At 37.7% G+C, this 27,980-nt stretch overlaps 1 protein-coding gene across 1 annotated transcript; it reads left to right on the top strand.

Annotated features, from left to right (window-relative positions):
* The first annotated feature begins 463 nt into the window (after positions 1-463).
* Positions 464-27,021, top strand: ptpn2a (protein tyrosine phosphatase non-receptor type 2a). Its single transcript, XM_061982864.2, has 9 exons — positions 464-716; positions 2,310-2,400; positions 4,196-4,296; positions 5,834-5,932; positions 8,588-8,725; positions 12,965-13,174; positions 14,227-14,388; positions 21,445-21,590; positions 26,102-27,021. Exons 1-9 carry the CDS (start codon positions 660-662, stop codon positions 26,289-26,291), a joined length of 1,194 nt encoding a protein of 397 aa, XP_061838848.1. The 5' UTR covers positions 464-659; the 3' UTR covers positions 26,292-27,021.
* The last annotated feature ends 959 nt before the right edge of the window (positions 27,022-27,980 follow it).

Raw genomic sequence — 27,980 nt, 5'->3', positions numbered from 1 at the left:
AAAATAATAGCTTTCATAGTAGTAAAATGGAACGAAAATATAAACATTAATTAATTAATGAATTAATTGTCAGACAGGAAGTGACTGTTTCTTCGCGCATGCGTGGACTGATAAGGTCTTCTCGTACCGATCGGGTAGTAATCTAGATATTTAAGCATCGATAAAAATATGATTTATTTTTGATATTTTTATGACTGAGACCTTTCTATGTGTTTTAGGGCTGTAATATAAGACAAGACGAACAAACAATATAAACAAATAACCTACTCAGTGGCCTTGTGGTTAGAGTGTCCGCCCTATATCTTTGGATAGATCACCAAAAATGATTCCCGAGCGCGGCCACCGCTGCTGCTCACTGCTCCCCTCACCTCCCAGGGGGATGGGTCAAATACAGAGGACAAATTTCATCACACCTAGTGTGCGTGTGACAATCATTGGTACTTTAACTTTAACTTAACAATGTTTGTGACATGAAAACATAGCACGCAACTAAAGAAGTATCGACTCCACAGTACTGATACTAGTCCTGGTATCGACACTGCCGATGTTCGCGTCGTCGCTGGTATCAGGGTGACTCTCCGCAGACATACTCGCTTCACAGATTGTTTGATGGCTGCCAGAAGAACTTGCTAACACAGTTTTTGTAACGAAGTGTTACAATGGAGCAACAATTCCAAGACATTGATTGTTCGGGGAGCTGGCAAAACATTTACAACGTAAGTGGACGCGGCGAAACCTTTTTTGTGTGGACGACGCTTCTTCGCTAGCGAGCAACATACATTATATTATATGGTGCCTCTTTTGAACACTTTCCCAGCTTTCATTGCCACATGTTTAAAGTTGACTAACGCGAATTTGTCTTTTACTTCTTCACAATTGACAAGTAGCTTAGTAGCCGAGTGAGCTAATAGTCTCCCACTTCCGTAGCACCAAAACGTGCTAGCCGCTGTTAGCTCGTGTTAGCTGGCTAGAGCTAGCATTAACTTTTACTTAGTTTTTCTATAAATGGCGCTTGTTAGCTGGTGTCAGCTGGTTGGAGTTAATCATAGCGAGTGCTAACTTTTGTTTAGTTTCTGTTAAATGACGGCTGTTAGCCAATGTTAGCTGATTAGAGCTAACCATAGCCAGTATTAGCTTGTGTTTTGTTTTGTTTACATAGCCACCTGTTAGCCAGTGTTAGCTGGTCAAAGCTAGTAATAACTTTTAGTTTTGTAGTCACGATGAGCACCAGCTGCGTGAAGGCAGATACATATAGTGATGTTATGAGCTAGGTAACGTAAGAACTCCATTACCCAGCATGCCACATTAGTGACGAGCATGCGCAGTAGCTGCGTTTAGCCACGCCGGCAGCGGGATGTTTTGGATGAGCACCTTGTGGAGTAAACTTTAAGAAGTCAGCCAACACGCCTCGTCTGCGTCTTTTATGATTAGACAAGACAACACATACATTTACCATTAATTAATTAACGTGGACAACGACTTAAACAAGTTGAAAAACTTATTCGGGTGTTACCATTTAGTGGTCAATTGTACGGATTATGTACTAATAAAAGTCTCAATCAATCAATCTTGTGAGACGGCGTCGGCCGACCCGGAAGTTCGAATGGGTTCTACAAATTGTGAATTCAGATGTTTTATTTCTTTATTTTTTTCACGTTTAACATGTTTTTTGACATAAAGTATGTTTTAATTGCTGATGCGAGTTTATTGATTTTTAAACGCGCCAGAAAATAACCCGTTATGTACACTGTTGGTGGTGATTCAATGCCCAGTAGTGCGTAAATGTGTTTCTGTATAGTATTTCTCCAGCAATGGTCATGTGGTGACATAAATTATTGTATTTTGAGAGGTAATTATTGAAGTCGGACATCACTGAAGGCCTAGGTGGGAAACGCACGGCCCGCCACTGTGTAAAGTTAAAGTTAAAGTACCACTGATAGTCACACACACTGGGTGGGGTGAAATTACCGTACTCTCTGCATTTGACCCATCCCCTTGTTCCACTCCCTGGGAGGTGAGGAGAGCAGTGAGCAGCAGCGGTGGCCGCGCTCAGGAATAAAAAAAATAGTTTTTATGTTATTAATAACATAACTGGCGCCTAGTACCCATTGAGAACAGAGCTAGCTTGACCACCAGGCATATTTAATGAGCGGGACGTGAGCCGGATGTGACGTCGGTAACATCCCAGCTATTTTGTAAATATGTTAACATTTTATGATTCATGACCAAAGATGACTAACTTCCACATGTGTGTAAGTCAATAATTTGTGTCGAGAAAGTCAATCTTACATTTTTGTGTTTTCCTGCAGGAAATCCGAAACCAAGCCAATGAATATTCATACAAAGTGGCCAAACTTCCTGCCAATCGATTGTTGAACCGCTACAGAGACGTTAGTCCATGTAAGTGTTATACATACAGTAAATCTGATCCATTAATATTATTATTATTATTATATGAATACATTAATGTGTCTGTCATGAATGAATGTGTGCTGTATGAATAAATGGAGGTCTTATGTGAATGAATGAATATGTCATAAATTAATGAATGTGTCTTGAATGAATTAATGTGTTTTTAATGAATGAATGAATATGTTTTATATGAATGAATGAATGTTTTCTATACGAATAAATGAATGTTTCCTAAATGAATGAATGTGTTTTTCATTAATACATGAATACCTATTGTGATTGCCACAATGTGTTATATGAATGAGTGTGTCCTATATAAATAAATAAATGTCTTATAATAATGCATGAATGTGTCTTGAATTAATTAATTAATGTGTCTCATATTAATGAATGAATGTGTCTTTAATGACTGAATTAATGTGTCTTTAATGACTGAATTAATGTGTTTTAGAATAAATGAGTCTTATAATAATGCATGAATGTGTCTTGAATTAATTAATGAATGTGTCTCATATTAATGAATGAATGTGTCTTTAATGACTGAATTAATGTGTCTTTAATGACTGAATTAATGTGTTTTAGAATAAATGAATGAATATATCTTGAATGAATGAATGATTGTCTTTAATGGATGAATGAATGTGTCCTATATGAATGAATGTTTTTTTAATGAATGCATGAATATCACCTATTGTGATTGCCACAATGTCTTACATGAATGAATGTGTCCTATATCCATCCATTTTCTACCGCTTGTCCCTTTTGGAGTCGCGGCGGGTGCTGGAGCGTATCTCAGCTGCATTCGGGCAGAAGGCGGGGTACACCCTGGACAAGTCGCCATCTCATCACAGGGCCAACACAGATAGACAGACAACATTCACACTCACATTCACACATTAGGGCCAATTTTAGTGTTGCCAATCAACTATATGACTAAATACATTTCTCATATTAATGAATGAATGTGTCTTTGACTGAATTAATGTGTCTTTTGTGAATGAATGAATGTATATTGAACAAATGAATGTGTCCTATATGAATAAATGATTGTGTCTTTAATGGTTGAATGAATGTGTCTTATATGAATGAATGGATGTGCCCTATATGAGTGAATACCTATTGTGATGGCCACAGTGTCTTATATGAATGAATGTGTCCTACATGAATAAATAAATATCTTATATTAATGCATGAATGTGTCTTTACTGACTGAATTAATGTGTCTTAGAATGAATGAATGTATATTGAACGAATGAATGTGTCCTATATGAATGAATGATTGTCTTTAATGGATGAATGAATGTGTCTTATATGAATGATGAATGTGTCCTATATGAATACATGTTTTATATGAATGAATGTGTCCTTAATGAATGAATGAATACCTATTGTGATTGCCACAATGTCTTATATGAATGAATGTGTCCAATATGTATAAAGGAATGTGTCCTAAATGATGAATTAATGTGTTTTTAATGAATGAATGAATACCTATTGTGCTCGCCATGTTGTCTTTATATGAATGAATGTGTCCTATATGAATGAATGTGTCTTTAATTCATGAATACATGTGTCTTTAATGAATCAATAAATACCTATTGTGATCACCGCAGTGTCTTATTAAAATGAATGTGTTCTATATGAATGAATGTGTCTTATATTAATGAATGAATGTGTCTTGAATGAATGAATGTGTCTCATATTAATGAATGAATGTGTGTTTAATGAATGATTTAATTTATTTCTTGAAGAAATTAATTTGAATGATATTTTTTGATTTCAGATGATCACAGTCGGGTCAAGCTTGAAAACTCCGAGAATGATTACATCAATGCAAGTTTAGTCACGGTGAAAGAAGTCCAAAGAGCCTACATTCTTTCTCAGGTAAGCACTGTACCATGATGTGATGTATGGTTATGAATTATGATTTCATGTGTCTATGTTAGCAGCATACACACGTCTATGACTCTTACAGAACATCCAACTAGTTGGCTCTTAACAATTCTTCAATGTTCGTACGTGAGCGAGGTACAGTACGTGTGGATCATAAATAAAAGTTTATGATGGACTTACACTTTTTAATATATTTTTGAACATGCTTGGGCAATTATTTTGACTTGGCGGCCACATTGGTCAGTAAAAATGCGTCTTGGGGCCTACATATAAATATACATATATGTGTGTATATATAGTTGTATGGTATATTACTATAGTACCGCGATACCAATGAATCATATTCGGTACTATACCGCCTCTGAAAAGTACCGGTCCGCCATTTTTTGGCATCACAACATCTTCTTTTGTCTAAAAAAAATTTACATTATGTTTATAAACTCAGGAAATAAGTCCCTGGACACATGAGGACTTTGAATATGACCAATGTGTGACCCTGTAACGACTTGTTATCAGATTAATACCCAAATTTCCGGCATCATCCAAAACTAATGTAAAGCATCCAAACAACAGAAGAATACATGATTATTACATTTTAACAGAAGTTTAGATAGAACATGTTAAAAGAGAAAATAAGCAGATATTAACAGTAAATGAACAAGTAGATTAATAATTCATTTTCTACCACTTCTCCTTAATAATCTTGACAAAATAATAGAATGATAAATGACACAATATGTTACTGCATACGTCAGCAGCTAAATTAGGAGCCTTTGTTTGTTTACTTACTAATAAAAGACAAGTTGTCTTGTATGTTCATTATTTTACTTAAGGACAAACTTGCAATAAGAAACATATGTTTAATGTACCCCAAGATTTTTTTTTAAAATAAAGCCAATATTGCAATTTGTTGTGGTCCCCTTTATTTAGAAAAGTATCAAAGAGTCTAAATAATTTTGGTACCGGTACCAAAATATTGGTATCAGGACAACACTAATATATATATATATATATATATATATATATATATATATATATATATATATATATATATATATATATATATATGGATGGATGGATGGATGGATGGATGGATGGATGGATGGATGGATCCATCCATCCATCCATCCATCCGCCGCTTGTCCCTCTCGGGCGAAGGTGCTGGAGCCTATCCCAGCTGCATTCGGGCGGAAGGCGTATAATCCTTGAATATATACACACACACATACTGTATATATTTATTGCATGATAACAGCAGGATATGTCCGTGTAACAAAGGATTTTTAACATGAGACTGAGAGTGTCTGTGTCTGTTTTTGACAGTGTTTTAGCTGTAAAAAGTGTCACGCTTTCTGCTGTATGTATGCTTGGTTCCCTTTTTTAAGGAACACTTTTCCTTTTGCTGTACATGCCTGTTTGTACTTCACTGATACTATGCGAGTAACATACTGGATATCTACATTATATTTCCTTTTTTTTGCTTTTAGAATGAGATGTCATTTCAGAATATTTTTTTTTTTACTTGCAGGGGCCTTTGAGGAACACATGTGGTCACTTCTGGCTGATGATTTGGGAACAGTGTTCCAAAGCTGTCATCATGCTGAACAGGATCATTGAAAAGGGTTCTGTAAGTACAACATCGTCATCTTCTGTCATTATGTGCTACTACACAATTGGTAATTTTGTTGACTAAAAATGTTCGTCTTCGTTATCGTCAATGACCTATTTTCCCCCGACTAAAATAGTACGATAACGAATCAACACAAATGCACGCTGACTAAAATAACGACAATTTAGTCATCGAATAAAAACGAGACAAGTTAGGAATCTATCCAGTCATAGTTGCATGTGGGAGAGGGCATGGGATAAATCACGGAGGGGATCCAATCAGAACTATCTTCTTTTTAGGGCACAGTGTTTTAGATTTATTTACAAGAAAACGGTATTGTTACACATTTCAATACAATATGTCTTCTACACCTTTAACAAAGAGAAGAGAAGAACACTTCACCTTTACCGCGGTAGACAAGACACGTAAATTTCTCCGGTAAAATATGACCAACTTGCAGCGCTGTCTGCAGGCTATCATGACATTTACGCAAACAGTAAGTAGGCTGAAGCTCATATTTCTGAATTACTGTTGCTATTAAAGACGGTAGAGCAGGAGCAAGGCAGCTTACTCTACAACTACTTTTGTTGTGGACCATTGCTGACATTGTTTGCTAATTTAATAAGCAATTGTCATGTTTCAAGCTAACACAACAACAAACACAGGTCGGTGAGATATATGTACGTTCTAGATTTATAACACTTGTTGCTGTATATCAACGTGACAGTGTGCACACTCTGTGTAGTGTACACAATATAGAATACAACTTTGTTTCTTCGTATGCCCGTAATACATGCACACATATTTTCATACACTGGCGTTGAGAGCGGTCTTTTTTTAAACTCTCTTGTAGATCAGTGCTATTTTTTGTTTGGTCATAATTGGCTGAATAAATAGTAGACCTACATGATAGAATGTACACAATACATTTTAATGATGCAACATAAATTAGTTACAAAGTTATTGAACATCATAGTTGAATAAGGATTTTTCTAAGTTATGCAGTCCACATTGCCAACAGTTTATGTAATGTAACAATTTATATTTCAGTCGACGAAATTTACTGTGTTTTAGTCCGCTAAAATTTTGAGGAAATTAGTCAACTAAAACTATATCAATTTAGATGACTAAATTATGACTAAAACTAATAAAACACCAAATTAAAAACTGCTGTCAAAATGAACACTGTAACATCCATGGTACACCAGCAAAAGTTTGCAATATTATTCATTAAAATAATTTATTTTGGTCTATTTATCACTTCTCGGGGTGTAACGATATGAAAATGTCATATCACGGTTACCAAAATTTGTACCTTTATAATTACTATCACTGTATTGTTCAATGTGATCAAAAAGTTTTTATACACACACTGACATTTTGACCAAGTTTTGTTCAAAAATAAAGTAAATAGACACACAATATACTTTCTTGACAGAATAAACATAAACAGTGTTCTGGCTTCTTACGAGCCATATTATCTTTAATATTTAAGTATGTTCAGCTTTCTCAGTTTTAGAATGTTTTCTTTCATAATACACTGTCTGTAGAGTCTCCAAACTCTTGCTGTTTAATAATACTGAGTGATTTATTTTAAGGGCCAGGAATTTTCTTTAAAACAAATGACTGACTGAGCACAGCACAGTGTGTTGCTGTGTTTGCGCAATACGTACTTACCTAGGCGGAAGAAAAAGTAACTAAATTAACTTGTTTTAATTCATACTGTACTGTCCTATTACCTTTTATCTATGATAACTTACTTTATTTTATACTGACTTACTGTCCTCGCCACACAACACTTCAAATATTGCGGCTTCCCCACATGCCAGATTTAAAAAAAAGCATATTCTACATATTTTAGCCTACATTAAGTGTTTTTTATGTCCCATATGTATCACAGTCCAGTAGAGTTGTCGCATTTTCTAATATTATGTTGCGGTGATCGATTAAGGTTGTTACCGAGCAGGGTGATACTGCTAATAATGCGACTGTTAAGTTGACCAAGTTTTGGCAGAACAACTTCCGCCTTTTGTTTCCGCACATTGGGGCAGTATAGCTCGGTTGGTAGAGTGGCTGTGCCATCCACTTGAGGGTTCCAGGTTCGATCCCTGCTTCCGTCATCCTAGTCACTGCCGTTGTGTCCTTGGGCAAGACACTTTACCCACCTGCTCCCAGTGCCACCCACACTGATTTAAATGTAACTTAGAGATTGGGTTTCACTATGTAAAGCTCTTTGAGTCACTAGAGAAAAAGCGCTATATAAAAATAATTCACTTCACACTTCACATTGAAGTCCAGCTCTAACTTGGATGATGTGATGAAGTATCTCCACTTAGTGTACATATTTTAGTGGCCGGGGTAACGACGATAGCAATGACGCTTGGAGGATTCTCTGGGCTACCAGTGAGTACTGTAATCTAGGGTAGAACACATTCCATGTTTAGAGGGCTCTGGTTATGTTTAAAACATTTTTAGAAGGTTGTGAACAGTTGTTTAAGCTCTATCTATTAAAATATTAGATTTATTAATAATAATCTTACTTTGCGAAAATTTGTTTACCATGCCCAGGCCAGGAACCAATCGGCCGTGGTAAGTGAGGGACAACTGTATTACCTTTTATCTAAGATGACTTGTTTTAATTCATACTGACTTGATACTTTTCTATTTGTGCAGGAAAAGTGTGCGCAGTACTGGCCAACGACTGAAGAGCAGCAGATGTCTTTCACAGACACTGGATTTGTTGTACGGCTACTTTCAGAGGAAGACCAATCCTACTTCACAATCCGGGTGCTGGAATTACAGAACACAAAGGTAATGTAATGCAGGAGCAAGACTAAAGATTTATGTCATGTTTGGCTGAGGCAAAACTCCAAGTTGTAAATATGTATTTACCGTGTATCGATTGTCTTGTCAAATACCATACTAGTACTTTGGTTTTTGTGAGTAACAGGTTCCAAAAGGTTACAGGAAAATCGAATCATATAAAAACCAAAGCAATTTTTACCATACGAAATAATGTAAATCTAATTAATCGGTTCCATACTGCCAAACATATGAAGACACAACATTTAAAAGAGAATATTAATAGTTTTATATGCAGTAAGCAATGTGATATACTACTGTACATATACAGTAAATGATGAATGAAATATTTCAATTAATAGTTAACCTTACTTTAGCTTTGTTGAACACTCAATTGTCTGTCCAGCCTGCATACTGCTACCGTTTTGCCGTAGACAAGTACAGGCGGCGGTGTGCAGTCACAATGTGCTTGCAGGGCTCTTTGTGATAGTAGGACGATATATCTCTCACGGCACTCGTAGGAGTTTAGACTAGGCTAGACCTTATTAGAACTCTTGTGAGTGTTGTGCCAGCTGGCTGTACCCCTTGGGTAAGTGCCTTGAACCGCAGGCAAACACAGCAATAAGATCAAGCACAGGTCCCTATAGTGTTAGGCCTAGGCCACAAGGATTTCCTCAAATTAACATAATCACTTTTTAAGTGTCAGGTAACAGCAACTTCTCACTTCAGGGATTGACTGACTACAGTGTTCAATGCTATGTGCCCTTTAAAGATTCAAGGAACTTTATTGTCAGACCAAGTCCTACCCATACACCGTTATCTCGGGTCTGCCAAGGCAAGCGAGCCCTCGTCCTCAAGATTAACATCCTCAGGCATATTATCTGACGTTAACCAGCCACTCCAGCCAGGGTGCTGCTCCGGTCACTATCGGATACTCAGTAACTTGGTCAAGTGTGTGGGGCTGTCACTGTGCAACGGTTTTCCCACCTTAAACCTCTCACGCACAGGCACCATCATCAGCTTGCGTTACCAATCCTTCGACGATAGGCGAGTGGTGAACTTAGCAGATGTTGTCCACACCGGATGGAGCACAGGGGGCTCCTTCTATATAGAAACTGACCAGTCTTTTTTAGGGAAAGCTCTGGTCATCCCAATCAGGGGAGGGGACAATAAAAGATGTCCTAAACGTAGCACATTCTCGTACCAGAAACTATTATTCCTAAAAACATATTGTGACTTTCGGTGAGATATGTATGGCCTTTGCTTTAAGGAAACTCCAAGAGAAACACTGAGAGCTGATTGTTAGCCTCTACGTTTACCTTTTTTGATTTGACAAAGGCGTTAGACACTGTAAACATGGAAGCTCTTGGACGGTCCCAGAAACATTCAAATGCCCCGCCATGTTTATCAGTCTCATCTGCCTTTTCTATGATGATATAGAGGTCAAGTTGTTTAAATCTTTATCTATCTTGAATAGTCTCAAACAGGGCTACTTATGGGCTCCAGCACTTTTCTGAATGTTCCTCACAGCTGTGATGCAAGAAGCCTTTAGGACAGATGAGGGCATTTGCTATACTTATTTATTCAACATCGCTCATCTCCGAGTCAACATTAAAGTTCAGAAGGAATTGGTCAGAAACTAATGTTTGGGGACGATCTGCAGTGCTGAGATTGGGCATTCTAGGACCTTTGCCTTGATGGACACCTGCCCGGTCTTGGTGAGAACACAGATTATTCCATCCATCCATTTTCTACTGCTTGTCCCTTTTGGGGTCGCGGGGGGTGCTGGAGCCTATCTCAGCTGCATTCGGGCGGAAGGCGGGGTACACCCTGGACGAGTCGCCACCTCATCGCAGGGCCAACACAGACAGATAGACAACATTCACACTCAGATTATTCATTATCTGTTATTTTTAAAGCTTCTAAAAGCTCCTACTTGATTGCTTTGCAAGAGCCACAAATAAATATGGATTGTGTGAAGAAGACCGAAGTTCAATATCAACTTAACCAATGCCTGGTGCAGTGCAAGCTGATACTGTTATAAACCTCAATCGAAAAGTTCAATCTTCCTCTCTCTTTCTGTCACTCTTCATCCTAATGGATGATGATGGTTCCTTTCTGTATATAAGGTATTTTGGTTGGGGATTATTATGTGTGTCTTCGAGTGGCTGATCAAACCAATCTTCGACTTGCATGTTCTGCCACACGCTGGACATGTCAGGCTCTAATTTGTGGAAGTCCGTGTGGCCAAACCTGGCGCTTTCTGTGTTTATCCTGTATGACAGCTCTGTGCTTGTTCTCCACAGTCTGCACGCCCTACTTAATACAAGCTCTCCATTGTTCCCTGTCACATGCTTGGTCCTTCTAAGAATCAGAGGAAATGTTTGCCTTTTTTTAATTTATGTGGAGGACATCCTTAAATTAAAGCCGCTGCCCGCATCGCTTTCAAAAAACGATGAAAAGTTGGCCGTACAAAATGTCTTTAGGTCGTCTTCTGTCAGGCATCCAAAATACATGTCCTGCCCATTGTAGTGGACCAAGGTGGAGACGGTATGCATCTCAGCTCTGGCCAGAACCTCAACATTTGACACATTGCTATAGTTTGTCGAGCTCCCTGAGGTGACTTTGATATGGGCACCAGGTCTCACTCACATACAACATGGTTGAGGTACTCCTTTATACACTTTGCATTTGGTGGTCATTTTGATGTTTTGAGACTAAACATGCTCGTCCAGTTGACCAAATATAAAACAGGCTTTTCTGATTGTAGCTTCAAACTCAATGTCAAGGGAAGCTGTTGGTGTCATGATGCTGCCCAGGTAGCAGAGTGTTGTGTATGTATATCCAGGACCACTGTAATCTGTTCCTGGTTCTGGTTGGTACAACAATACAGTCTTTGTCAGGCTTGTAGTCAACCCAAATTGCTTGGCTGAGATTGCAAAGTGAGTAGTAAACTTCTGCAGGTCGTCAAGTGCGTGGGAGACCAGGGCACAATCATCGGTGAATTGAAACTCATAAACCACCACAGTTCTCACTTCAGATGTTGCTTTTAGTCTAGTTGAGAGTCCGCGATCATTTCTGGTTTGCAAGTATACACCTGAGTTCAGATTTGGTGTGGCATCCTGAAATACTTGTTTGACACAATTTCTGATATGAAATTGGTCAGACAGCTCACCACTTATACTTATGCGCCCCTTTATTCCTTCATGGGATTGCCGGATTTTGCTTGTCAGACAGGGTGGGTAGCCAAACCTGGGTAAGAGTTTCCACAGGCTCTCTCTCCTGACTGTGTCAAAAGTCTAGGTGAAATCTATAAATGTGACATAGAGATTCCGTTGCTGTTCAACACATTTTTCCTGCAGCTGTCATGAAGAACATTTCCTTTGTTTCGCAAAAGCCACAACAAAATATGGATTGACTATCGATATGAATAAGACAGAAGTTCTATATTAACCACCGTCTGGTGCAGTGCATGCTGATCTTGTGTTTTAACCTGATTGGGAAAGTTTCCAATTATGTTCAATCTTTCAAGTACTTTGGGAGTACTCTGTCTTCCACCACAGATGACAAAATCAACTACCGAATCAGCCAAGCTAACTCCTACTTCACTAGCTTGCAATTTGCAGGTCTTCAAATCCCATGATATTAAACTTCAGACCAAAATCAAAGTCTATGTGTCGGTCGTGCGGGCCATGTAGCAAGGATGACTCATGACCGATTGACCAAACAGATTTTTTACTCAAAATTAGATATTGGAAATAGATCCGGAGGAAGACAACGCAAATGGTTGAAGGACATTTTAAAGACATTTTTGAGGACACGTAACATTGGCCCTGCAACCTGGTAACATAAAACGACGAATCAAACAGACTGGCATCTAACAATTAGAGCACGTGTGGCTCACCTGGACAAATGTAGATGCTGAGAACAAGCGTGCTCAGCACCACCTCAGTTGACGACAGCAGCAAGCAGCCACTGTTAAAGAATAGGACGATACAGCCACCATCGCTCCCACAAGCATCAGACATAACTGTATTTTCCTGATGTTGATTAGGTTTTTTTCAGACGTCCAAAACAAGAATTGTATACTTTTGTTGGCAAAGGTGGTGATGAGCGGAGAGGAAGGAGAGGAATCAAAAGGCACATGGACACCTCCTTTGTACTGTGCTGTGTTATATCTGAAATTTGATAGTGTTTCTCACCTTCTTTATCAAAGAGCTGGTTCTCACATCACATTTTGTGTTGCAGACTGGGGAGAGGAGAGAGATTTACCACTTTCACTACACTGCATGGCCTGATTTTGGTGTTCCAGAATCTCCCGCCTCCTTTCTCAACTTCCTCTTCAAGGTTCGGAATTCCGGCTCACTGGGTACAGAGCACGGACCCTCAGTGGTGCACTGCAGTGCTGGGATTGGGCGTTCTGGGACCTTTGCCTTGGTGGACACCTGCCTGGTCTTGGTGAGAACACAGATTATTCATAATTTTTCTTTTTGCAGCTTATTTAACAACAGAACATTAAGTTATTTACATTTGGGTGTTTCTTTTCCTGCTGCGGTAGTGGTACAAAAATTGACAATGTAGGATCTTAGAAATCTTTAGTCTTGAAGTGCGTCTTAAAATGTGGTTTATTAGAGGCATTCGTAAATCGAGGTACCACTGAAAATAGGTACGGAAAGTGACTGGTATGGTTGTTTTCTATTGTAAAATTATGGTTTTTGCTGGGGTTTTTTTTAATCCAGAAGCACACCAATATGTTTATAGGTTGTTGTTGTTGTAGAGAGTATTTGATTGGCCAGAACTATTGAATTCCATAGTGTACAGATAAACGCTTCCTGGGTGAGTAAAAGTACTTTGGACTCCAACTACCGGTAAATAAAAATGGCTCTTCAAGTAAATCTCTACCATATATGGAGATATCTGCTGACATCGTTAAGGCAAAACACATCAGTCACGTTTTAAAGTCGTAACCGCACATTTGGAGGAAGGCAAAATTGTTTTATAAATAACTCCGCCATGCCTGCATGGTTGGATTTCGAATTTTCAGAACTTATGGGGATTCCAACTACACAAAACAGGTACAAACAGGTAAGAAAAGTAGGTTTTGCATAATAGGGCCCCCTTAACAACTTTTTGACCTTTATAATGGATTATCCTAGCAACTCTATAATAATGTTTTACAAAATACATATTGGATCAATTTCCACAGGTGAGAACTGTGCATGCATGTAACATTTTTTCCCTGCTTTCACTTGACTTCTTGCTAGAATGCTCTTGTCTGCCCACCGTATGTGTGGGCAACAGCAACCAGACTCATGAAAACCAGCAATTGATTTCTATAGTGAAAGTTAGTGTAATATTGTGTCATAAAACGGTCATGAATGGAAAAAGTACAGATGGTGCTTTGCTTCTTGGTATTTAATTTTGACGTGTTATGCGATTGCGGTCACATGACAAATGTCAGCACTTTTTTACAGCCTGTTCATTCTCATGAGGAAAGACATGTTTTACAGATGGATCGAAGGAATAACCCATCCTCAGTGGACATCCAGCAGGTTCTTCTTGACATGAGGGATTACCGAATGGGCTTGATCCAGACTCCTGACCAGCTTCGTTTCTCGTACATGGCCGTCATTGAGGGAGCCAAAGTCCCTGCGAGCAACAATTCAGTGCAGGTAGCAACAAAAATGAGGTCACTTCCCGGTGTCGCTCTTCTACTTGTGAAGCGCTGCCCACAAAAGTGTGTGAATGTATCGATGTAAACACCAAAAATTTAGTTACTGTACACAAATTTATTGTGTAAAAATTCAATGTAGAAACATTTGTTGTTTCAAAACTCAAGACTCACTTCCGGTAAATTAGGACTAAAACAATTGATCCTGTCTCAGAACCAGCCAATAAGGTTAGTAACTGCACTTTTTTGGAATTTTGCCTATTATTCACAACGCTTATGGGAAACAAAAATACTTGTTTTTCTCTTTTTTAATTCATTTTAATTTGTCATATACGGCTCAAAGTCGAAGGTTAAAGGTGCCATATGTAATAATTTCATGTCAACTTCCGTGTTCAGGCCGGCTCTACCCTTGTGGATTAGCTGGAGTCCACATGACCGCTAAACATGCCTTAGACCTGTGTTTTTCAACCTTTTCTCAGCCAATGCATATTTTTTTCATTGAAAAAATCCCGAGGCCCACCTCCAGCAGAAAACATTAAAAAATGAAACTCAGCAGCTGATATCGACAGTAAAAAGTCGTTCTCGCAATTGTTGGATATGAATTCAAACCATAACCAACCATGCATCACTATAGCTCTTGTCTCAAAGTAGGTGTACCGTCACGACCTGTCACATCACGCAGTGACTTATTTTGAGTTTTTTGCTGTTTTCCTGTGTGTAGTGTTAGTTTTTGTCTTGCGCGTTTATATTTTGATGTTGATTGTCATGGCATGTATGGATGTACTTTGTGGACGCCGTCTGCTCCACGCGCTGTAAGTCTTTGCTCTCGTTCAGCATTCTGTTTTTGTTTCCTTGCAACCAGTTCAGTTTTAGCTTCATTTTGCATAGCCATCCCTAAGCTTCAATGCCTTTTCTTAGCGGCACTCGCCTTTTGTTTATTTTTGGTTTAAGCGTTAGATACCTTTTTACTTGCAAACCATACCCTTTTACTCACAAACCATCGTCGTCGTTCCCGACATCTATAAAGCAATTGGCTACCTGCTGCCACCTACTGATATGGAAGAGTATTACACGGTTACTCTGCCGAGCTCTAGACAGCACAGAATCTCAACAACAGCACATTTGCAGATTATAATTACTGGTATGCAAAAAATATTTTTAACCCAATTAGGTGAAATTACATACCGTAATCTTCCACGGCACACCAAACAATATCTTACTGTAAACTAGTGTGCCGCGGCACAGTGGTTGAAATACACTGCCTTAGACCAATTCCGCTGGGCAACACGAACCGTGCCTTAGTAACATCATCCTTAATTCACGTTGGCCCGTTGAACATTTGTTCAATTGCGAATAAATCTTTTTTTCATTAAAAGATCTTTTCTCAAGAGAAAAACTGGACATCAAGTGTTTTTCGGAGACATGGCAGAGAGAGAAAGAGTTTATTCAGTTAAATGAACTCTGCCCAGTTCGCTGCTCTGCTGTAGTGGTGGCCTGGTCTTTGTACACAGGGATGAGTACACATGCAAGTGCAAAGTGATCCAGTCCCAATAATTCTCTTCTTTTGAATCGTAGCTGGTCAAGGTGGGGTTTTCATCCCCTTTTTTCTGTGTATTGAGCTACCGTCCTCCTGGCCCTGCTGCTGTCTTTTAAAGGATTTTAGTGATTTCTTGTTCTCTTTAATAAAGTTGGAGCCTGTTGTAATCTTTGGGGATTGTAACCTTCACATTGATGACGGCTATTCTTGCTCTGCAATGGAACTTTGAACATTGACTGAAGCTTGTTATTTGTAGCATGTTTCTCAGCCCACTCATCAAAAAGGCCGTATTTTAGAGTTTGTTTTTTGCACTTGGCTTAGACATTTTAAACGTGTCTGTAAATGATGTTCACATGAGTGATCATAGTCTTGTTTTGTGTGATCTGCACTCTAGTCCTGAGCCCAAGCCTTCAGGAGTCAGGTCTCAGAGGCGTGTGTATGTGTATGTTTAACCCTCTTTTTGCCATGGATTGTTTTGATGTGGACGATCCCAATCACTGTTATAACAGTCACTGTGTGACAATTCTGGATCCGTTGGCTCCTGTTAAATCCAACTTGTCCATACAGAAAAAAGTGTGCCCTTGGACAAATGAAGATATCCTAAGACTTAAGAGAGTATGTCGAAAGACTGGACGCATGTGGAAATCCACTTATCTTGAGGTGCACAGGCTTTGTCTCGGGGATCTTGTGTCATCCTACAATGTGATGGTTTAAAATGCAAACTCTGACTATATATCCGTCAACTAGTAACGTTGAATAAGAAAAATCCCCAAGTGTTGTTTGACCCTATAAATGATCTTGTATGTTTTGCTGCTCCAGTTACCCTTGTTTTTTGTGAAGCTGACATTTGTTGATATTTCGCCACTGGTGACCAAGATGAAGCCTTCCTCCTGTTCACCAGACGTCCTTCCTTCCTGAAAGTGTTTAAGGAAATTTGCCAAAATGGTTAACATTTCTTTGTTTACTAGTGTGTTACCCAATGCTCTCAAACATGCCATAGTGGAGCCATTACTAAAAAAGCGTGTTTAGACTCGATTGATCTGAATAGATTTAGGCCCATTTCTAAGCGCCCGTTCCTGTCTAAGATCCTTGAGAAAGTGGTCTGTGAACAGCTGACATCCATCAGTAATTTCAGTCCAATTTCTGTAAACAGCAGTCCATGGAAAGACCTTATTGAAAGTGTCTAGCGATATTATGATCTCTGCTGATTCTGGAAAATACACTGTTGTAGTGATCTTGGATCTGTCCTCAGTCTTTGACACCATTGACCAGGGATCAAGTAAGACTGGCAGCGTCGTTCTACAGTGGTTCTCTTCATTTATCAAGGCGTAGCTTTAGTGGTACAGCTTACCAAATGTGTTGTGTGGAGTGCCTCAAAGTCCCGTTTTGGGTCCTGTATTATTTTTGCTGTATTTGAACCCTTTACCAAAGATCATCCAAAGGTTTTGTGACATTTCGTTTGACTTTTTTGCTGATGATATCCAGCTCTACTGCTTTTTTAAGCCGTCGGAGATCCAGAAGCTTAACTCTTTGCTTTCATTGTTTAGTACAGTGTTTTTCAGCCTTTTGAGCCAAGGAACATTTTTTTCTTAAAAAAAATACGGAGGCACACCACCAGCAGAAAAGGTTAAAAAATGAAACTCCACCAGGTTGTCGTGCCTTATTTTCAGTTTGTTGTTTCCTGTGTGTAGTGCTTTAGTTCCTGTCTTGCGCAATCAAGACTATTTAAGTTGTGCGTACGCTATCCTTTGTGGGGACATTGTTGATTGTCATGTCATGTACAGATGTGCTTTGTGGACGCCGTCTTTGCTCCACACGCTGTAAGTTTTTGCTGTCGTCCAGCATTCTGTTTTTGTTGACTTTGTAGCCAGTTCAGTTTTACTTTTGTTTTACATAGCCATCCCTATGCTTCAGTGCATTTTCCTAGCAGGACTTGCATTTTGTTAATTTTTGATTTAAGCGTTACATACCTTTTTACCTGCACGCTGTCTCCCGCTGTGCTCTGCATATTGGGATCACGACAAACCATCCTCGACGCGTTCAGACTTCTACAAAGCAATGAACTACCTGCTGCCACCTACTGATATGGAGTATTACAAGATTACCCTGCCAAGCTCTACACAGCACAGGCACTAGACAACGGCACATTATTATGATTATTGATTTGCAAAAAATATTTTTTGGACCAATTAGGTGAAGTTGTATAATTTCCCACGACGCACCATACAATATCTCACGCACACTAGTGTGCCGCGGCACAGTGGTTGGAAATCACTGGTTTAGTGGACATAAAACAATAGCTAAGCGATAACTCTCTGCAGCTAAATGCAGACAAAACAGAAACACTGTTAATTGCACCTGATGATTTAGTTCTTGTGATTAAACAGTACTCTGGTGACTTGGGTCAGTCTACTAAGCTTAAGCCTTAGACATTTAGGAGTTTTCTTTTACACGGTCAGGGTTTCTTTAATGGTACCCTGAGGTAAAATAGTTGTGCAGACATTTGTAACTCAGCGTCAAGGCAGAATGAAACAAGCAAACACAAATCATATAAAACATAAAAACATTAAAAACCACAAACGATCACCAGTATACAGCCTGTAGAACAATAAAAATATATAACCTAATAAACCAATAAAATCATTGTGATTGAAGTGTTATGGCATAATAAATAAAATAAATCACCATAGCCTTATTTAAGTGTGTGATGGCAGCAGGTACATAAGTATTCTTATATCGTTTAGTCCTACAAAAAAGAACAACGTACCGCCAACCAGAGCGAAGGAGCTGAGATTCACTGTGTAAAGGATGATCGGTGCAGTGATGAATAATAGAGCTCGCCTTGCGCTGCAGCTGTGTGGCACAGATGTCAGAGGTTGAGTTGCGGCTCACCAATTAGCTTACTAGCCCACTTTACAATTTGATTTAGTGCAGACTTGTTTGTCAAAGACAAACTACCAAACCATGACACCAGAGAGAAGGACAAAATCGATTCAATATATGCCCGATAAAAGAGTGTCAACATGGTTCTGTGTGGAGACGTGACAGTTTCCTCAGGCAATGAAGACGTTGGTGTCCCTTTTTACACACCGCCTCGCAGTTCATCTAGAAGGTCAGCTTTGAGTCTATGACCATGTCAAGGTATTTGTAGCTGTCCACAAAGTCTGCAGGCTGACCTTTGATGACTGTGGTAGGTTTGGCATTGGTGTGGGTACTAAAATCAATAATCATATCCTTCGTTTTAGATATGTTGAGCTGTAAGGATTCCTCACACCGGAATATGTTGTTAGTGCGGCAGTGTAAGCACTTGACGAGAAACTACTTCATTCAACTAAGAAACATCTCTAAAGTTAGGAAAATAGTGTCACAAAATGATTTGAAACTTATACATGCTTTTGTGTCTTTGCGTTTAGGCTTTTGTAATAGTTTGTTTTCATTTCTGAACAAGAAGGAGCCCTCTCGACTACAATTAGTGAAAAACTCTGCAGCAATAATTTTGACCCACAAATCCCCTATTCTAACAGATCTGCATTGGCTGCCAGTGTCCAATAGGATCAAGTTAAAAATTCGGGTTCTAGCTTTCAGAGCCTTGCATGATCAGGCTCCTTCCTACCTCAGTGATCTGATCCAGCCTTACATCCCTGCTCAGGTTCTGACGTTCGGGAATCAGAATCTGCTGAAGGTTCCACGCATTCGTTTTCGGACTAGAGGTGACCGATCTGTCCAGGCTGTTGCTCCCATGGTTTGGAGCGATCTTCCACCCTCTTTGCGCTGTATTGACTCTGTTGACACCTTCAAAAGCAAACTTAACCTATTTATTTATTCAGGCTTTTAATTAGCTACACTGATGATTTTTATGTTGTCTTTTACATTGTGTTTTTATGTTGTTGTAATATTGTGTTTTACGTTATATATTTATGTTGGCCTTTTATATTGAGTTTATTTTATAGTATTTTAAACTTTGCTGCAAAGCACTTTGTGGCTTTTGTCTGAAAAAGGTGCTATATACTGTAAATACATGTTACTTGCTTACTTACTTACTATACAAGTGAGAGGTATGATTTATAATCTACAATATTTTTTTACCAACTCAGAGGCAGCAGCTCAGTATGTAAATAGCTGCTAACGCTACTTACTGCTCAGTGATCATTGCACTGCTAAAAGTAGTTCCCCTGTGTTAGCACTTATTGTAACAATATCACTAATATTTGGGTAATATGCATGTCTCGAGTATTGTTGGCGGTTTTTGGAAGTTTTTTAGAGGACTGTATGGGTGGGATAGTTTAATCCCGTTTGATACATTGATAGCCTTGCAGTACGAGCCGTTGATTACAAATTAGAATGCATTAAAAAAAAACATAGGTTCTGATTTCACATAGGGATTGTGAATGACACAATTCCCCCCAAAAGCTTAAAAATGCAAAAAGAAAAAATGGGAGTCAGACCAATAAATTTGAATAATCAATTTATTGCAAACAAGCAATAAAGTGAAATATGCTGCCTATGAGGTGATCAAAAGTTTAAGACCACAGCCAAAAAACCCACAAAACTAAATTAGAAATGAAAATGTCAAAAAATGACTCAGTAATTAGTAGCTGCACCATTGTTAGTAATAAATTATTTCAAAAATAGTTTCGGCATGCTTGATGTCAGTGTTTCTACAAGGCAGTGGGGATGTGGCTGCAAGTGGTGAAGATGGCTTCTAGAACTGAGGTCCATTTTTGTAAACTGTGTGTGTCACAATTTTGGATGGTCAGAAGTAAAAAAAAATATTTTCATCATCTATTCAGCAACATCATTTTATAATTGTATAGCTGCTAGAGGACTTAAGGGGCTGATTACAACAAATTCAATTGTTGCGTTTTGGTTTTTTAACATATACTGTATATACTATTAAAATAGTCTTATGTTGAAAAAACTTATTAAAGTGTGTACTTTTTGCCTGTTGAGCGGAGTAAGTGCAGCCTCTCCAATAAGCGCACCTTCAGCGGTAAAAAAACAAAAGTCGTGCACTGCCCGACTGCTTCTGAAATGTCCATAAAAAGCGATAGATGTCTCCTGCATGTTTGAAAACATAGCAAAACGCCACAGGTAAGAGCATGATAACATGAATGTGCAGTAAATGAAAGTGTCTCCGTGATGATGCCCCGTATAGAACACGCAAAATCCTCACTTAAATAAGGCGGTCTGCACCACTTTACTATAGACACAGTCTTAGTAGATCACATGCAACACGCCCACTAAATAGTATATGCTATTTTAGAGATTGCACACGTTTTTTACAGCGTGGTGTTGCGATCTTAGTAAATCAGGCCCTTTGTGTCTTGTCTGTTTAAACATCAACAACACAGTGCAGACTATGAAAAATGTAATTAGTGTAGTTTTCTGTTGAAAAAGTATATACATTATACTGAACATTAGTTCACAGTGCTTTTAAACTCTGTGATATACAGTAGATACACACTTCCATGTGATGTAATGCAGTTGTATAACACTGAAAAGTACTTTCCTTGGATTTAGATCAAGAACAGGAATGATTTGGAAAAAGACCTGCCGCCGCCTCCACCCCCACCTAGACCTCACGTCAACAACAGACTGGACTCCAAAGTCCAGCATCTGCTGCAAGGAGACAACAAAGACCACAACCAAGCAGACCCCAGTGGACAGTAAGAAATCTTTATTTATTCAGTCATATACAGTCACACCTACTATGAAAAATAACTATCGTATATCATTTATTCATTCATAATCAATCAAACTTACTATAAAAAAAGAACTATCTTATTCAACTTATTCTGTCATCCTGAATCACACTTAATAAAAAACAACTCTTTTATTTAACTTATCCAGTCATATTTAATCACCCTTACTATAAAAAATTTATTTTTTTAACTTATTCATTCATATTCAATCACACTTACTATAAGAATAACTATCTTATTTAACTTATTCAGTCATATTTAATCACACTTACAATGACAAATAACTTTTATTTAACTTATTCAGTCATATTCAATCACACTTACTATAAAAAAATAACTTTTTTATTTAACATATTCAGTCCTATTCAATATCAGTTACTATGGAAAACAACTTTTTTATTTGACCTATTCAGTCATTTTTAATCACATTTAACTTATTCAGTCATATTCAATCACACCTACTACGAAAAATAACTATTTTATGTAACTTATTCAGTCATTTTTAATCACATTTCACTTTTTCAGTCATATTCAAGCACACTTACTCTGGAAAGTAACTTATTTAACTTATTCAGTCATATTCAATCACACTTAGTATATAAAAAAACAAAACATTTTATTAACTTATTCACACATTAATAAAGCTTTCTTGTATTTAAGACAATAATGTTTTGCTTTAATTAGTGCGTTTAAACCACATCAAAATGCCAAATACATCATTAGTTGCTCCCTTCTATTGCAACATATTATTTGAGACTCGATTCCGGAAAACGTAATGTTTCCTCTGACAAGTAAAATACAGTGGAACCTCGATTTACGAACTTACTCGGTTCTTGAACCAGGTTTTTGTAAATTGAAAAGTTTGTATAGTGAAGCAAAGTTCTCAATACAAAACAATGTAAATATGAATAATGTGTTGCAGCCTCGACCAAAAGTCCATATTTTAGTGAAGGTTTGTAGACTTTGAACACAATATAAACTGCTATACAGTACTGTATAGCAAACATAATAAGGGGGTGATTGATTAACTTTTAGTTTATTAACAATCAAAAGAAAAACAAGCTGCTGTCCTCTGTATGCGTTGCTTTGCCAACATGCGTACATACACAGAAGTCACTTTGGTGCTCTCACAAATGATCAGAAATCTCAAAAATCCTCAACTTTAACAACCATATGGCTAAAATAAAAAAACATTTAAAAAGTAAAATCCACTTACATTAAAGGAGCAGTTGAAGAGAAAAGAGCAGACAGAAGGGTAGAAAAAGGGGGCATGGGGACGTGTTTCTCCTCCTCTGTAAAATAAGTCTGCTTTGGCATTTTTTTTCCAGAAAAGTCCGATCTCATCACAATTAAAACTTGTTGTGGTGCGAAGCCTGTTTCGTAGAATTTTCCATACTTGTGAGCGCCATTAATGTACTTCTTGCAAATAGTCTTTTTTTTCCACAACTATTTCCTCTTTTCCACGCTGGTCTGTTGATTTTTTTGGGATTCATACTCAGGCATGTGAAATTTCAATCTGCGTTTTAAACAGAAATTTTCATGTCAAAATATTACTTTCGCGTTTTTTAAATGAAATATTAAAAATACAAAATTTGTTGACCGCTCGTCTTTGCCACAGGTACTCACTGGAAAGGAGAGAATCGCTGTGGACTTAGACTTAAGGCTGGAATATACTCTTGCGTCATGTAGCTACCATCTCCTATGACAGCGTCTTTGTTCGTTTATAGCTCTTCCGTGGGGACTACCATGAATTGATTACGTGGACCCCGACTTAAACAAGTTGAAAAACTTATTCGGGTGTTACCATTTAGTGGTCAATTGTACGGAATATGTACTGTACTGTGCAATCTACTAATAAAAGTTTCAATCAATCAATCAATCAAAAACTGCCGCGTGACTTGCAATTCTCTTCAGAAACAGTAAGGGGCAGCGTTTTTCTGTGTGAGCCAGAGTCTTGTATAAAGAGGGTATGGCCAACTGAACAACAGGCGCCATGACTGCTACCAAGGACGTGTGCGGCTGTGCCCGGATGCATGCAATTGCTGTCGTTTTGATGTTAGTTTTTCAGACAAAATTGTATGTCTACATATAGTTCTAAGCATATTCCAGCTCATAAACTTGCACTCTGCTGCTACATTCCTGCAGTGTACCCACTGACAATTCCGAGCACCCACGTGGGATTGATGGCAACTTTCAATCTTTAAAATAATTTTTGAAAAATCAATCTTGTTGTTGTTAATTTTGTGGCGAGTTAGGTCTGTTTTACATAACAAAAAAGTCACAAATCATATAGTCTATAACTAACAAAGCCTAACCAAGACTACATTGGGCCGATAATGAGCCTATGACACAATCACCTTAACTTTGAACACACTACACATGAGCGAATGAAGGGCATACTTACTCAACAGCCATACATGTCACACTAAGGGTGGAAGTATGACCAATGCCAACACTGTCATAAACATGTGCCAAATAGTGAAACCACACTAAACAACAATAACAAACATATTTTGGGAGAATATTTGCACCGCAACCCAACATAAACACTACAGAACAAATTCCCAGAATTCCCTGCAGCACCAATTCTTCCGGGATGCTACAATATAAACAAACGCCATTGGTGGATCTACACCTAACATCCACTGTAATGATACCACTTACAATCGTGTATGTAGTCGATACTACTATGATTACATCGATATTTTTTAACATCACAAAATCTTCTTTCATTTTTTAAAATTTATATTATGTTCATAAACTCAGGAAATATGTCTCTGGACACATGAGGACTTTGAATATGACTAATGTATGATCCTGTAACTGCTTGGTATCATATTGATACCCACATTTGTGGTATCATCCAAAACTAATGTAAAGTATCAAAAAACAGGAGAATAAGTGATTATTACATTTTAACAGAAGTGTAGATAGAACATGTTGAAAGAGAAAGTAAGCAGATATTAACAGTAAATGAACAAGTAGATTAATAATTAATTTTCTACCACTTGTCCTTAATATTTTTGACAAAATAATAGAATGATAAATGACACAATATGTTACTGCATATGTCAGCAGATTAAATTAGGAGCCTTTGTTTGTTTACTTAATAATAAAAGACAAGTTGTCTTGTATGTTCACTATTTTATTTAAGGACAAACTTGCAATAAGAAACATATGTTTAATGTACCCTAAGATTTTTTTGTTAAAATAAGGCCAATAATGACATTTTTTGTGGTCCCCTTTATTTAGAAAAGTACCAAAATACTTTTGGTACCGGTACCAAAATATTGGTATCGGGACAACCCTAATACACACACACACACCGAGCACCCACTGGCAGAAATGTAGATTGGCGCCTATGCCCTAACACCCAAAATACACAGATTAACTAAAAAATTATTTATTACCCTCATTTTGCCATAATCTCCATTAGTTTTGGACCAACAATCACGGAAAAATTGTGACTTTTAACTATGGATGTCCGATAATGGCTTTTTGCCGATATCCGATATTCCAATATTGTCCAACTCTTTAATTACCGATACCAACCGATACCGATATCAACCGATATATACAGTCGTGGAATTAACACATTATTATGCCTAATTTGGACAACCAGGTATGGTGAAGATGAGGTACTTTTTAAAAAAATTAATAAAATAAAATAAGATATATAAATTTAAAAAAAATTCTTGAATACAAAAGAAAGTAAAACAATATAAAAACAGTTACAGTGAAACTAGTAATTAATGAACATGAGTAAAATTAACTGTTAAAGGTTAGTACTATTAGTGGACCAGCAGCACGCACAATAATGTGTGCTTACGGACTGTATCCCTTGCAGACTGTATTGATATATATTGACATATAATGTAGGAACCAGAATATTAATAACAGAAAGAAACAACCCTTTTGTGTGAATGAGTGTAAAATGGGGGAGGGAGGTTTTTTGGGTTGGTGCACTAATTGTAAGTGTATCTTGTGTTTTTTTATGTTGATTTCATTAAAAAAAAAACGATATTGATAATTTCCGATATTACATTTTAACGCATTTATGTCCGATATTATCGGACATCTCTACTTTTAACCACAAAAAGTGTAAAAAAAAACAAACCCAAAACATTATGATTTGTACTTTTTCAGAATGTACTTGTTTTATTTTCAAACAAAGAAAACAACCTGAAGTTGTCTTTATTTTTAAGTTATCGTGCCATGATTTTACCAGTCTGGCTCACTTGGGAATAGACTTTCCTCCATTTGGCCCTTAAGCTAAAATTAGTTAGACACCCCTGATCTAAATCGAAAGGTTTGCCAAAAGATAGGTTTGTAAATGGAGGTTCCACTGTGTATTGTGTGTCTATTTATTTTAAAATAACACAAATATTTCAGCGCGTGTAATAAAAGCACATTCATCAATGGCGTGGTAATAATAAGGGCGATACGAAATGTAGTGTGTGTGCATATTGTTGCAGGCTGAGGAAGCGTCAGCGCGAAGCGAGGCTTGCTCACACGTCTCAGATGGTCCAGGACATGAAACAAAGACTGAACAAGAGCGAGCAAGAACGAGGCAAGAAACTGTCGTGGACCTCCGTGATTCTGACTGGTGGCGGTGCTGCTGTGCTGGCTTTGGGCCTGCTGGTGTGCTGGATGTACTCCCAGTGAGCCGCTCTTCAAACGGACTTCTATTGGCGGCGGTGCCTGAGATCAGGTACTCGTCAAGTAGATTTAGAGGGTATTTATTTCTTCAGGTGGGAGCGCTAGATCAAATGAGTGCGTGTATATTTTTATGAGAATGAATCAAAATGAGTAACACCTCAGGATCTTGGTGCCAGCGTGACGATTTGCTTTCTTGCTATCTGAATGTACTGTATGACAGGAAAAAAAGAACTCTGCTGTTGTATTTCTATTTGCGTGTCAGTCATTCTCACTTTATACTCGTGGGGGATTTCCAGGAAGTGAAATTCATCGCATTGAGTATTTTTTTTAAATAACTTGTTCTTCCGCTGTCAGAGAGCAAGGTGTCCGAATATATATTTGTAGGCGAGCAGACACCTGGCCATCTGCCTTGCTCCGCCCGCTGGATAGCTTCCTTTTCACGTTATTCCCGCTGTTGAAGCATCGGTGTGGTATGTATATGAATGTATATTCTGTACATGACTATGCTCATAAGCACGTTAGCTAGGAGTAGGGCCCGGCTATTAGTTGGGCGTGTTGAAGTGGTTCAAATTCCTCTGGGTGACAGCAAATGCAAGGAAGGTGTGCCTTCAAGTCATTTAGCAAGCCCCTTTTGGCATTCCACCTCTCTGTCTGTGCATTACACGTAGTACATGTTGTACCTTTCAACAGCACTTAACAAGAAATACTTCAATAAAACCCTACTCTTTTCCCATAACTTTGCCTTGCATTTGTATTTCCTCAAGTCACTGCGAGGATTATTCACACCTGACGTCCAGCCTAGAATTTTACACTTTTGTGTTTACCTTTTACATGTCGCCTTTTTTTAACGCAACCTCATATAGGACTGTACACTTATTTTGTGTAGTTACATGTTGTATTGCTAGTAAAGTCACACAAAAAACTTGTGAACCCTTCTTGTAAGTAAGAATGCAAATATAACATGTGTAATTAAAAAATCTACTGTATGTACTGTAGTATTGTATCAAACTAAGTAAAATGTAGTGAAACACAAATATTTACCTTTACGCAGTAACAATTTACTAATTATGTACACAAAAATGGTAATATTTACTATGTACACATCAAACAATGTTACAATTGACTATGTACACAAAGAATGTTACTACAGTATGTACACATCAAATAATGTTACAATTTACTATGTACACAAAGAATGTTACTATTTACTATGTACACATCAAATAATGTTACAATTTACTATGTACCGGTACACAAAGAATGTTACTATTTACTATGTATACATCAAATAATCTTACAATTTACTATGTTCGCTAATGTTTCTATTTACTATGTATACAAAAATAATGTTACAATATTCTATGTACACATCAATTGTTACAATTTACTATGTTTAAAAATAATGTTTCTATTTACTATGTACACATAATGTATGTTACAATACTATGTACACATCAAATAATGTTACAATTTACTATGTACACAAATAATGTTTCTATTATGTACACAAAAATAATGTTACAATATACTATGTACACATCAAATGTTACGATTTACGATGTACATAAAGAAGATTTCTATTTACTATGTACACAAAAATAATGTTACACTGTACTATGTACACATCAAATAATATTACAATTTAGTATGTTACTATTTACAAAATAATGTTACTATTTACACAGTGCATCGGGA

This window comes from Nerophis lumbriciformis, linkage group LG21 (assembly GCF_033978685.3).
Source record: "Nerophis lumbriciformis linkage group LG21, RoL_Nlum_v2.1, whole genome shotgun sequence".
Lineage (NCBI taxonomy): Eukaryota > Metazoa > Chordata > Actinopteri > Syngnathiformes > Syngnathidae > Nerophis > Nerophis lumbriciformis.
This window is presented reverse-complemented; position numbering and strand designations above follow the sequence as displayed.

Coding starts and splice junctions, on each gene's coding strand:
- ptpn2a (XM_061982864.2), top strand. CDS start 660: ATGGAGCAACAATTCCAAGACATTGATTGTTCGGGGAGCTGGCAAAAC. Junction 717..2,309: donor GCTGGCAAAACATTTACAAC/GTAAGTGGACGC, acceptor GTTTTCCTGCAG/GAAATCCGAAACCAAGCCAA. Junction 21,591..26,101: donor CAAGCAGACCCCAGTGGACA/GTAAGAAATCTT, acceptor ATATTGTTGCAG/GCTGAGGAAGCGTCAGCGCG.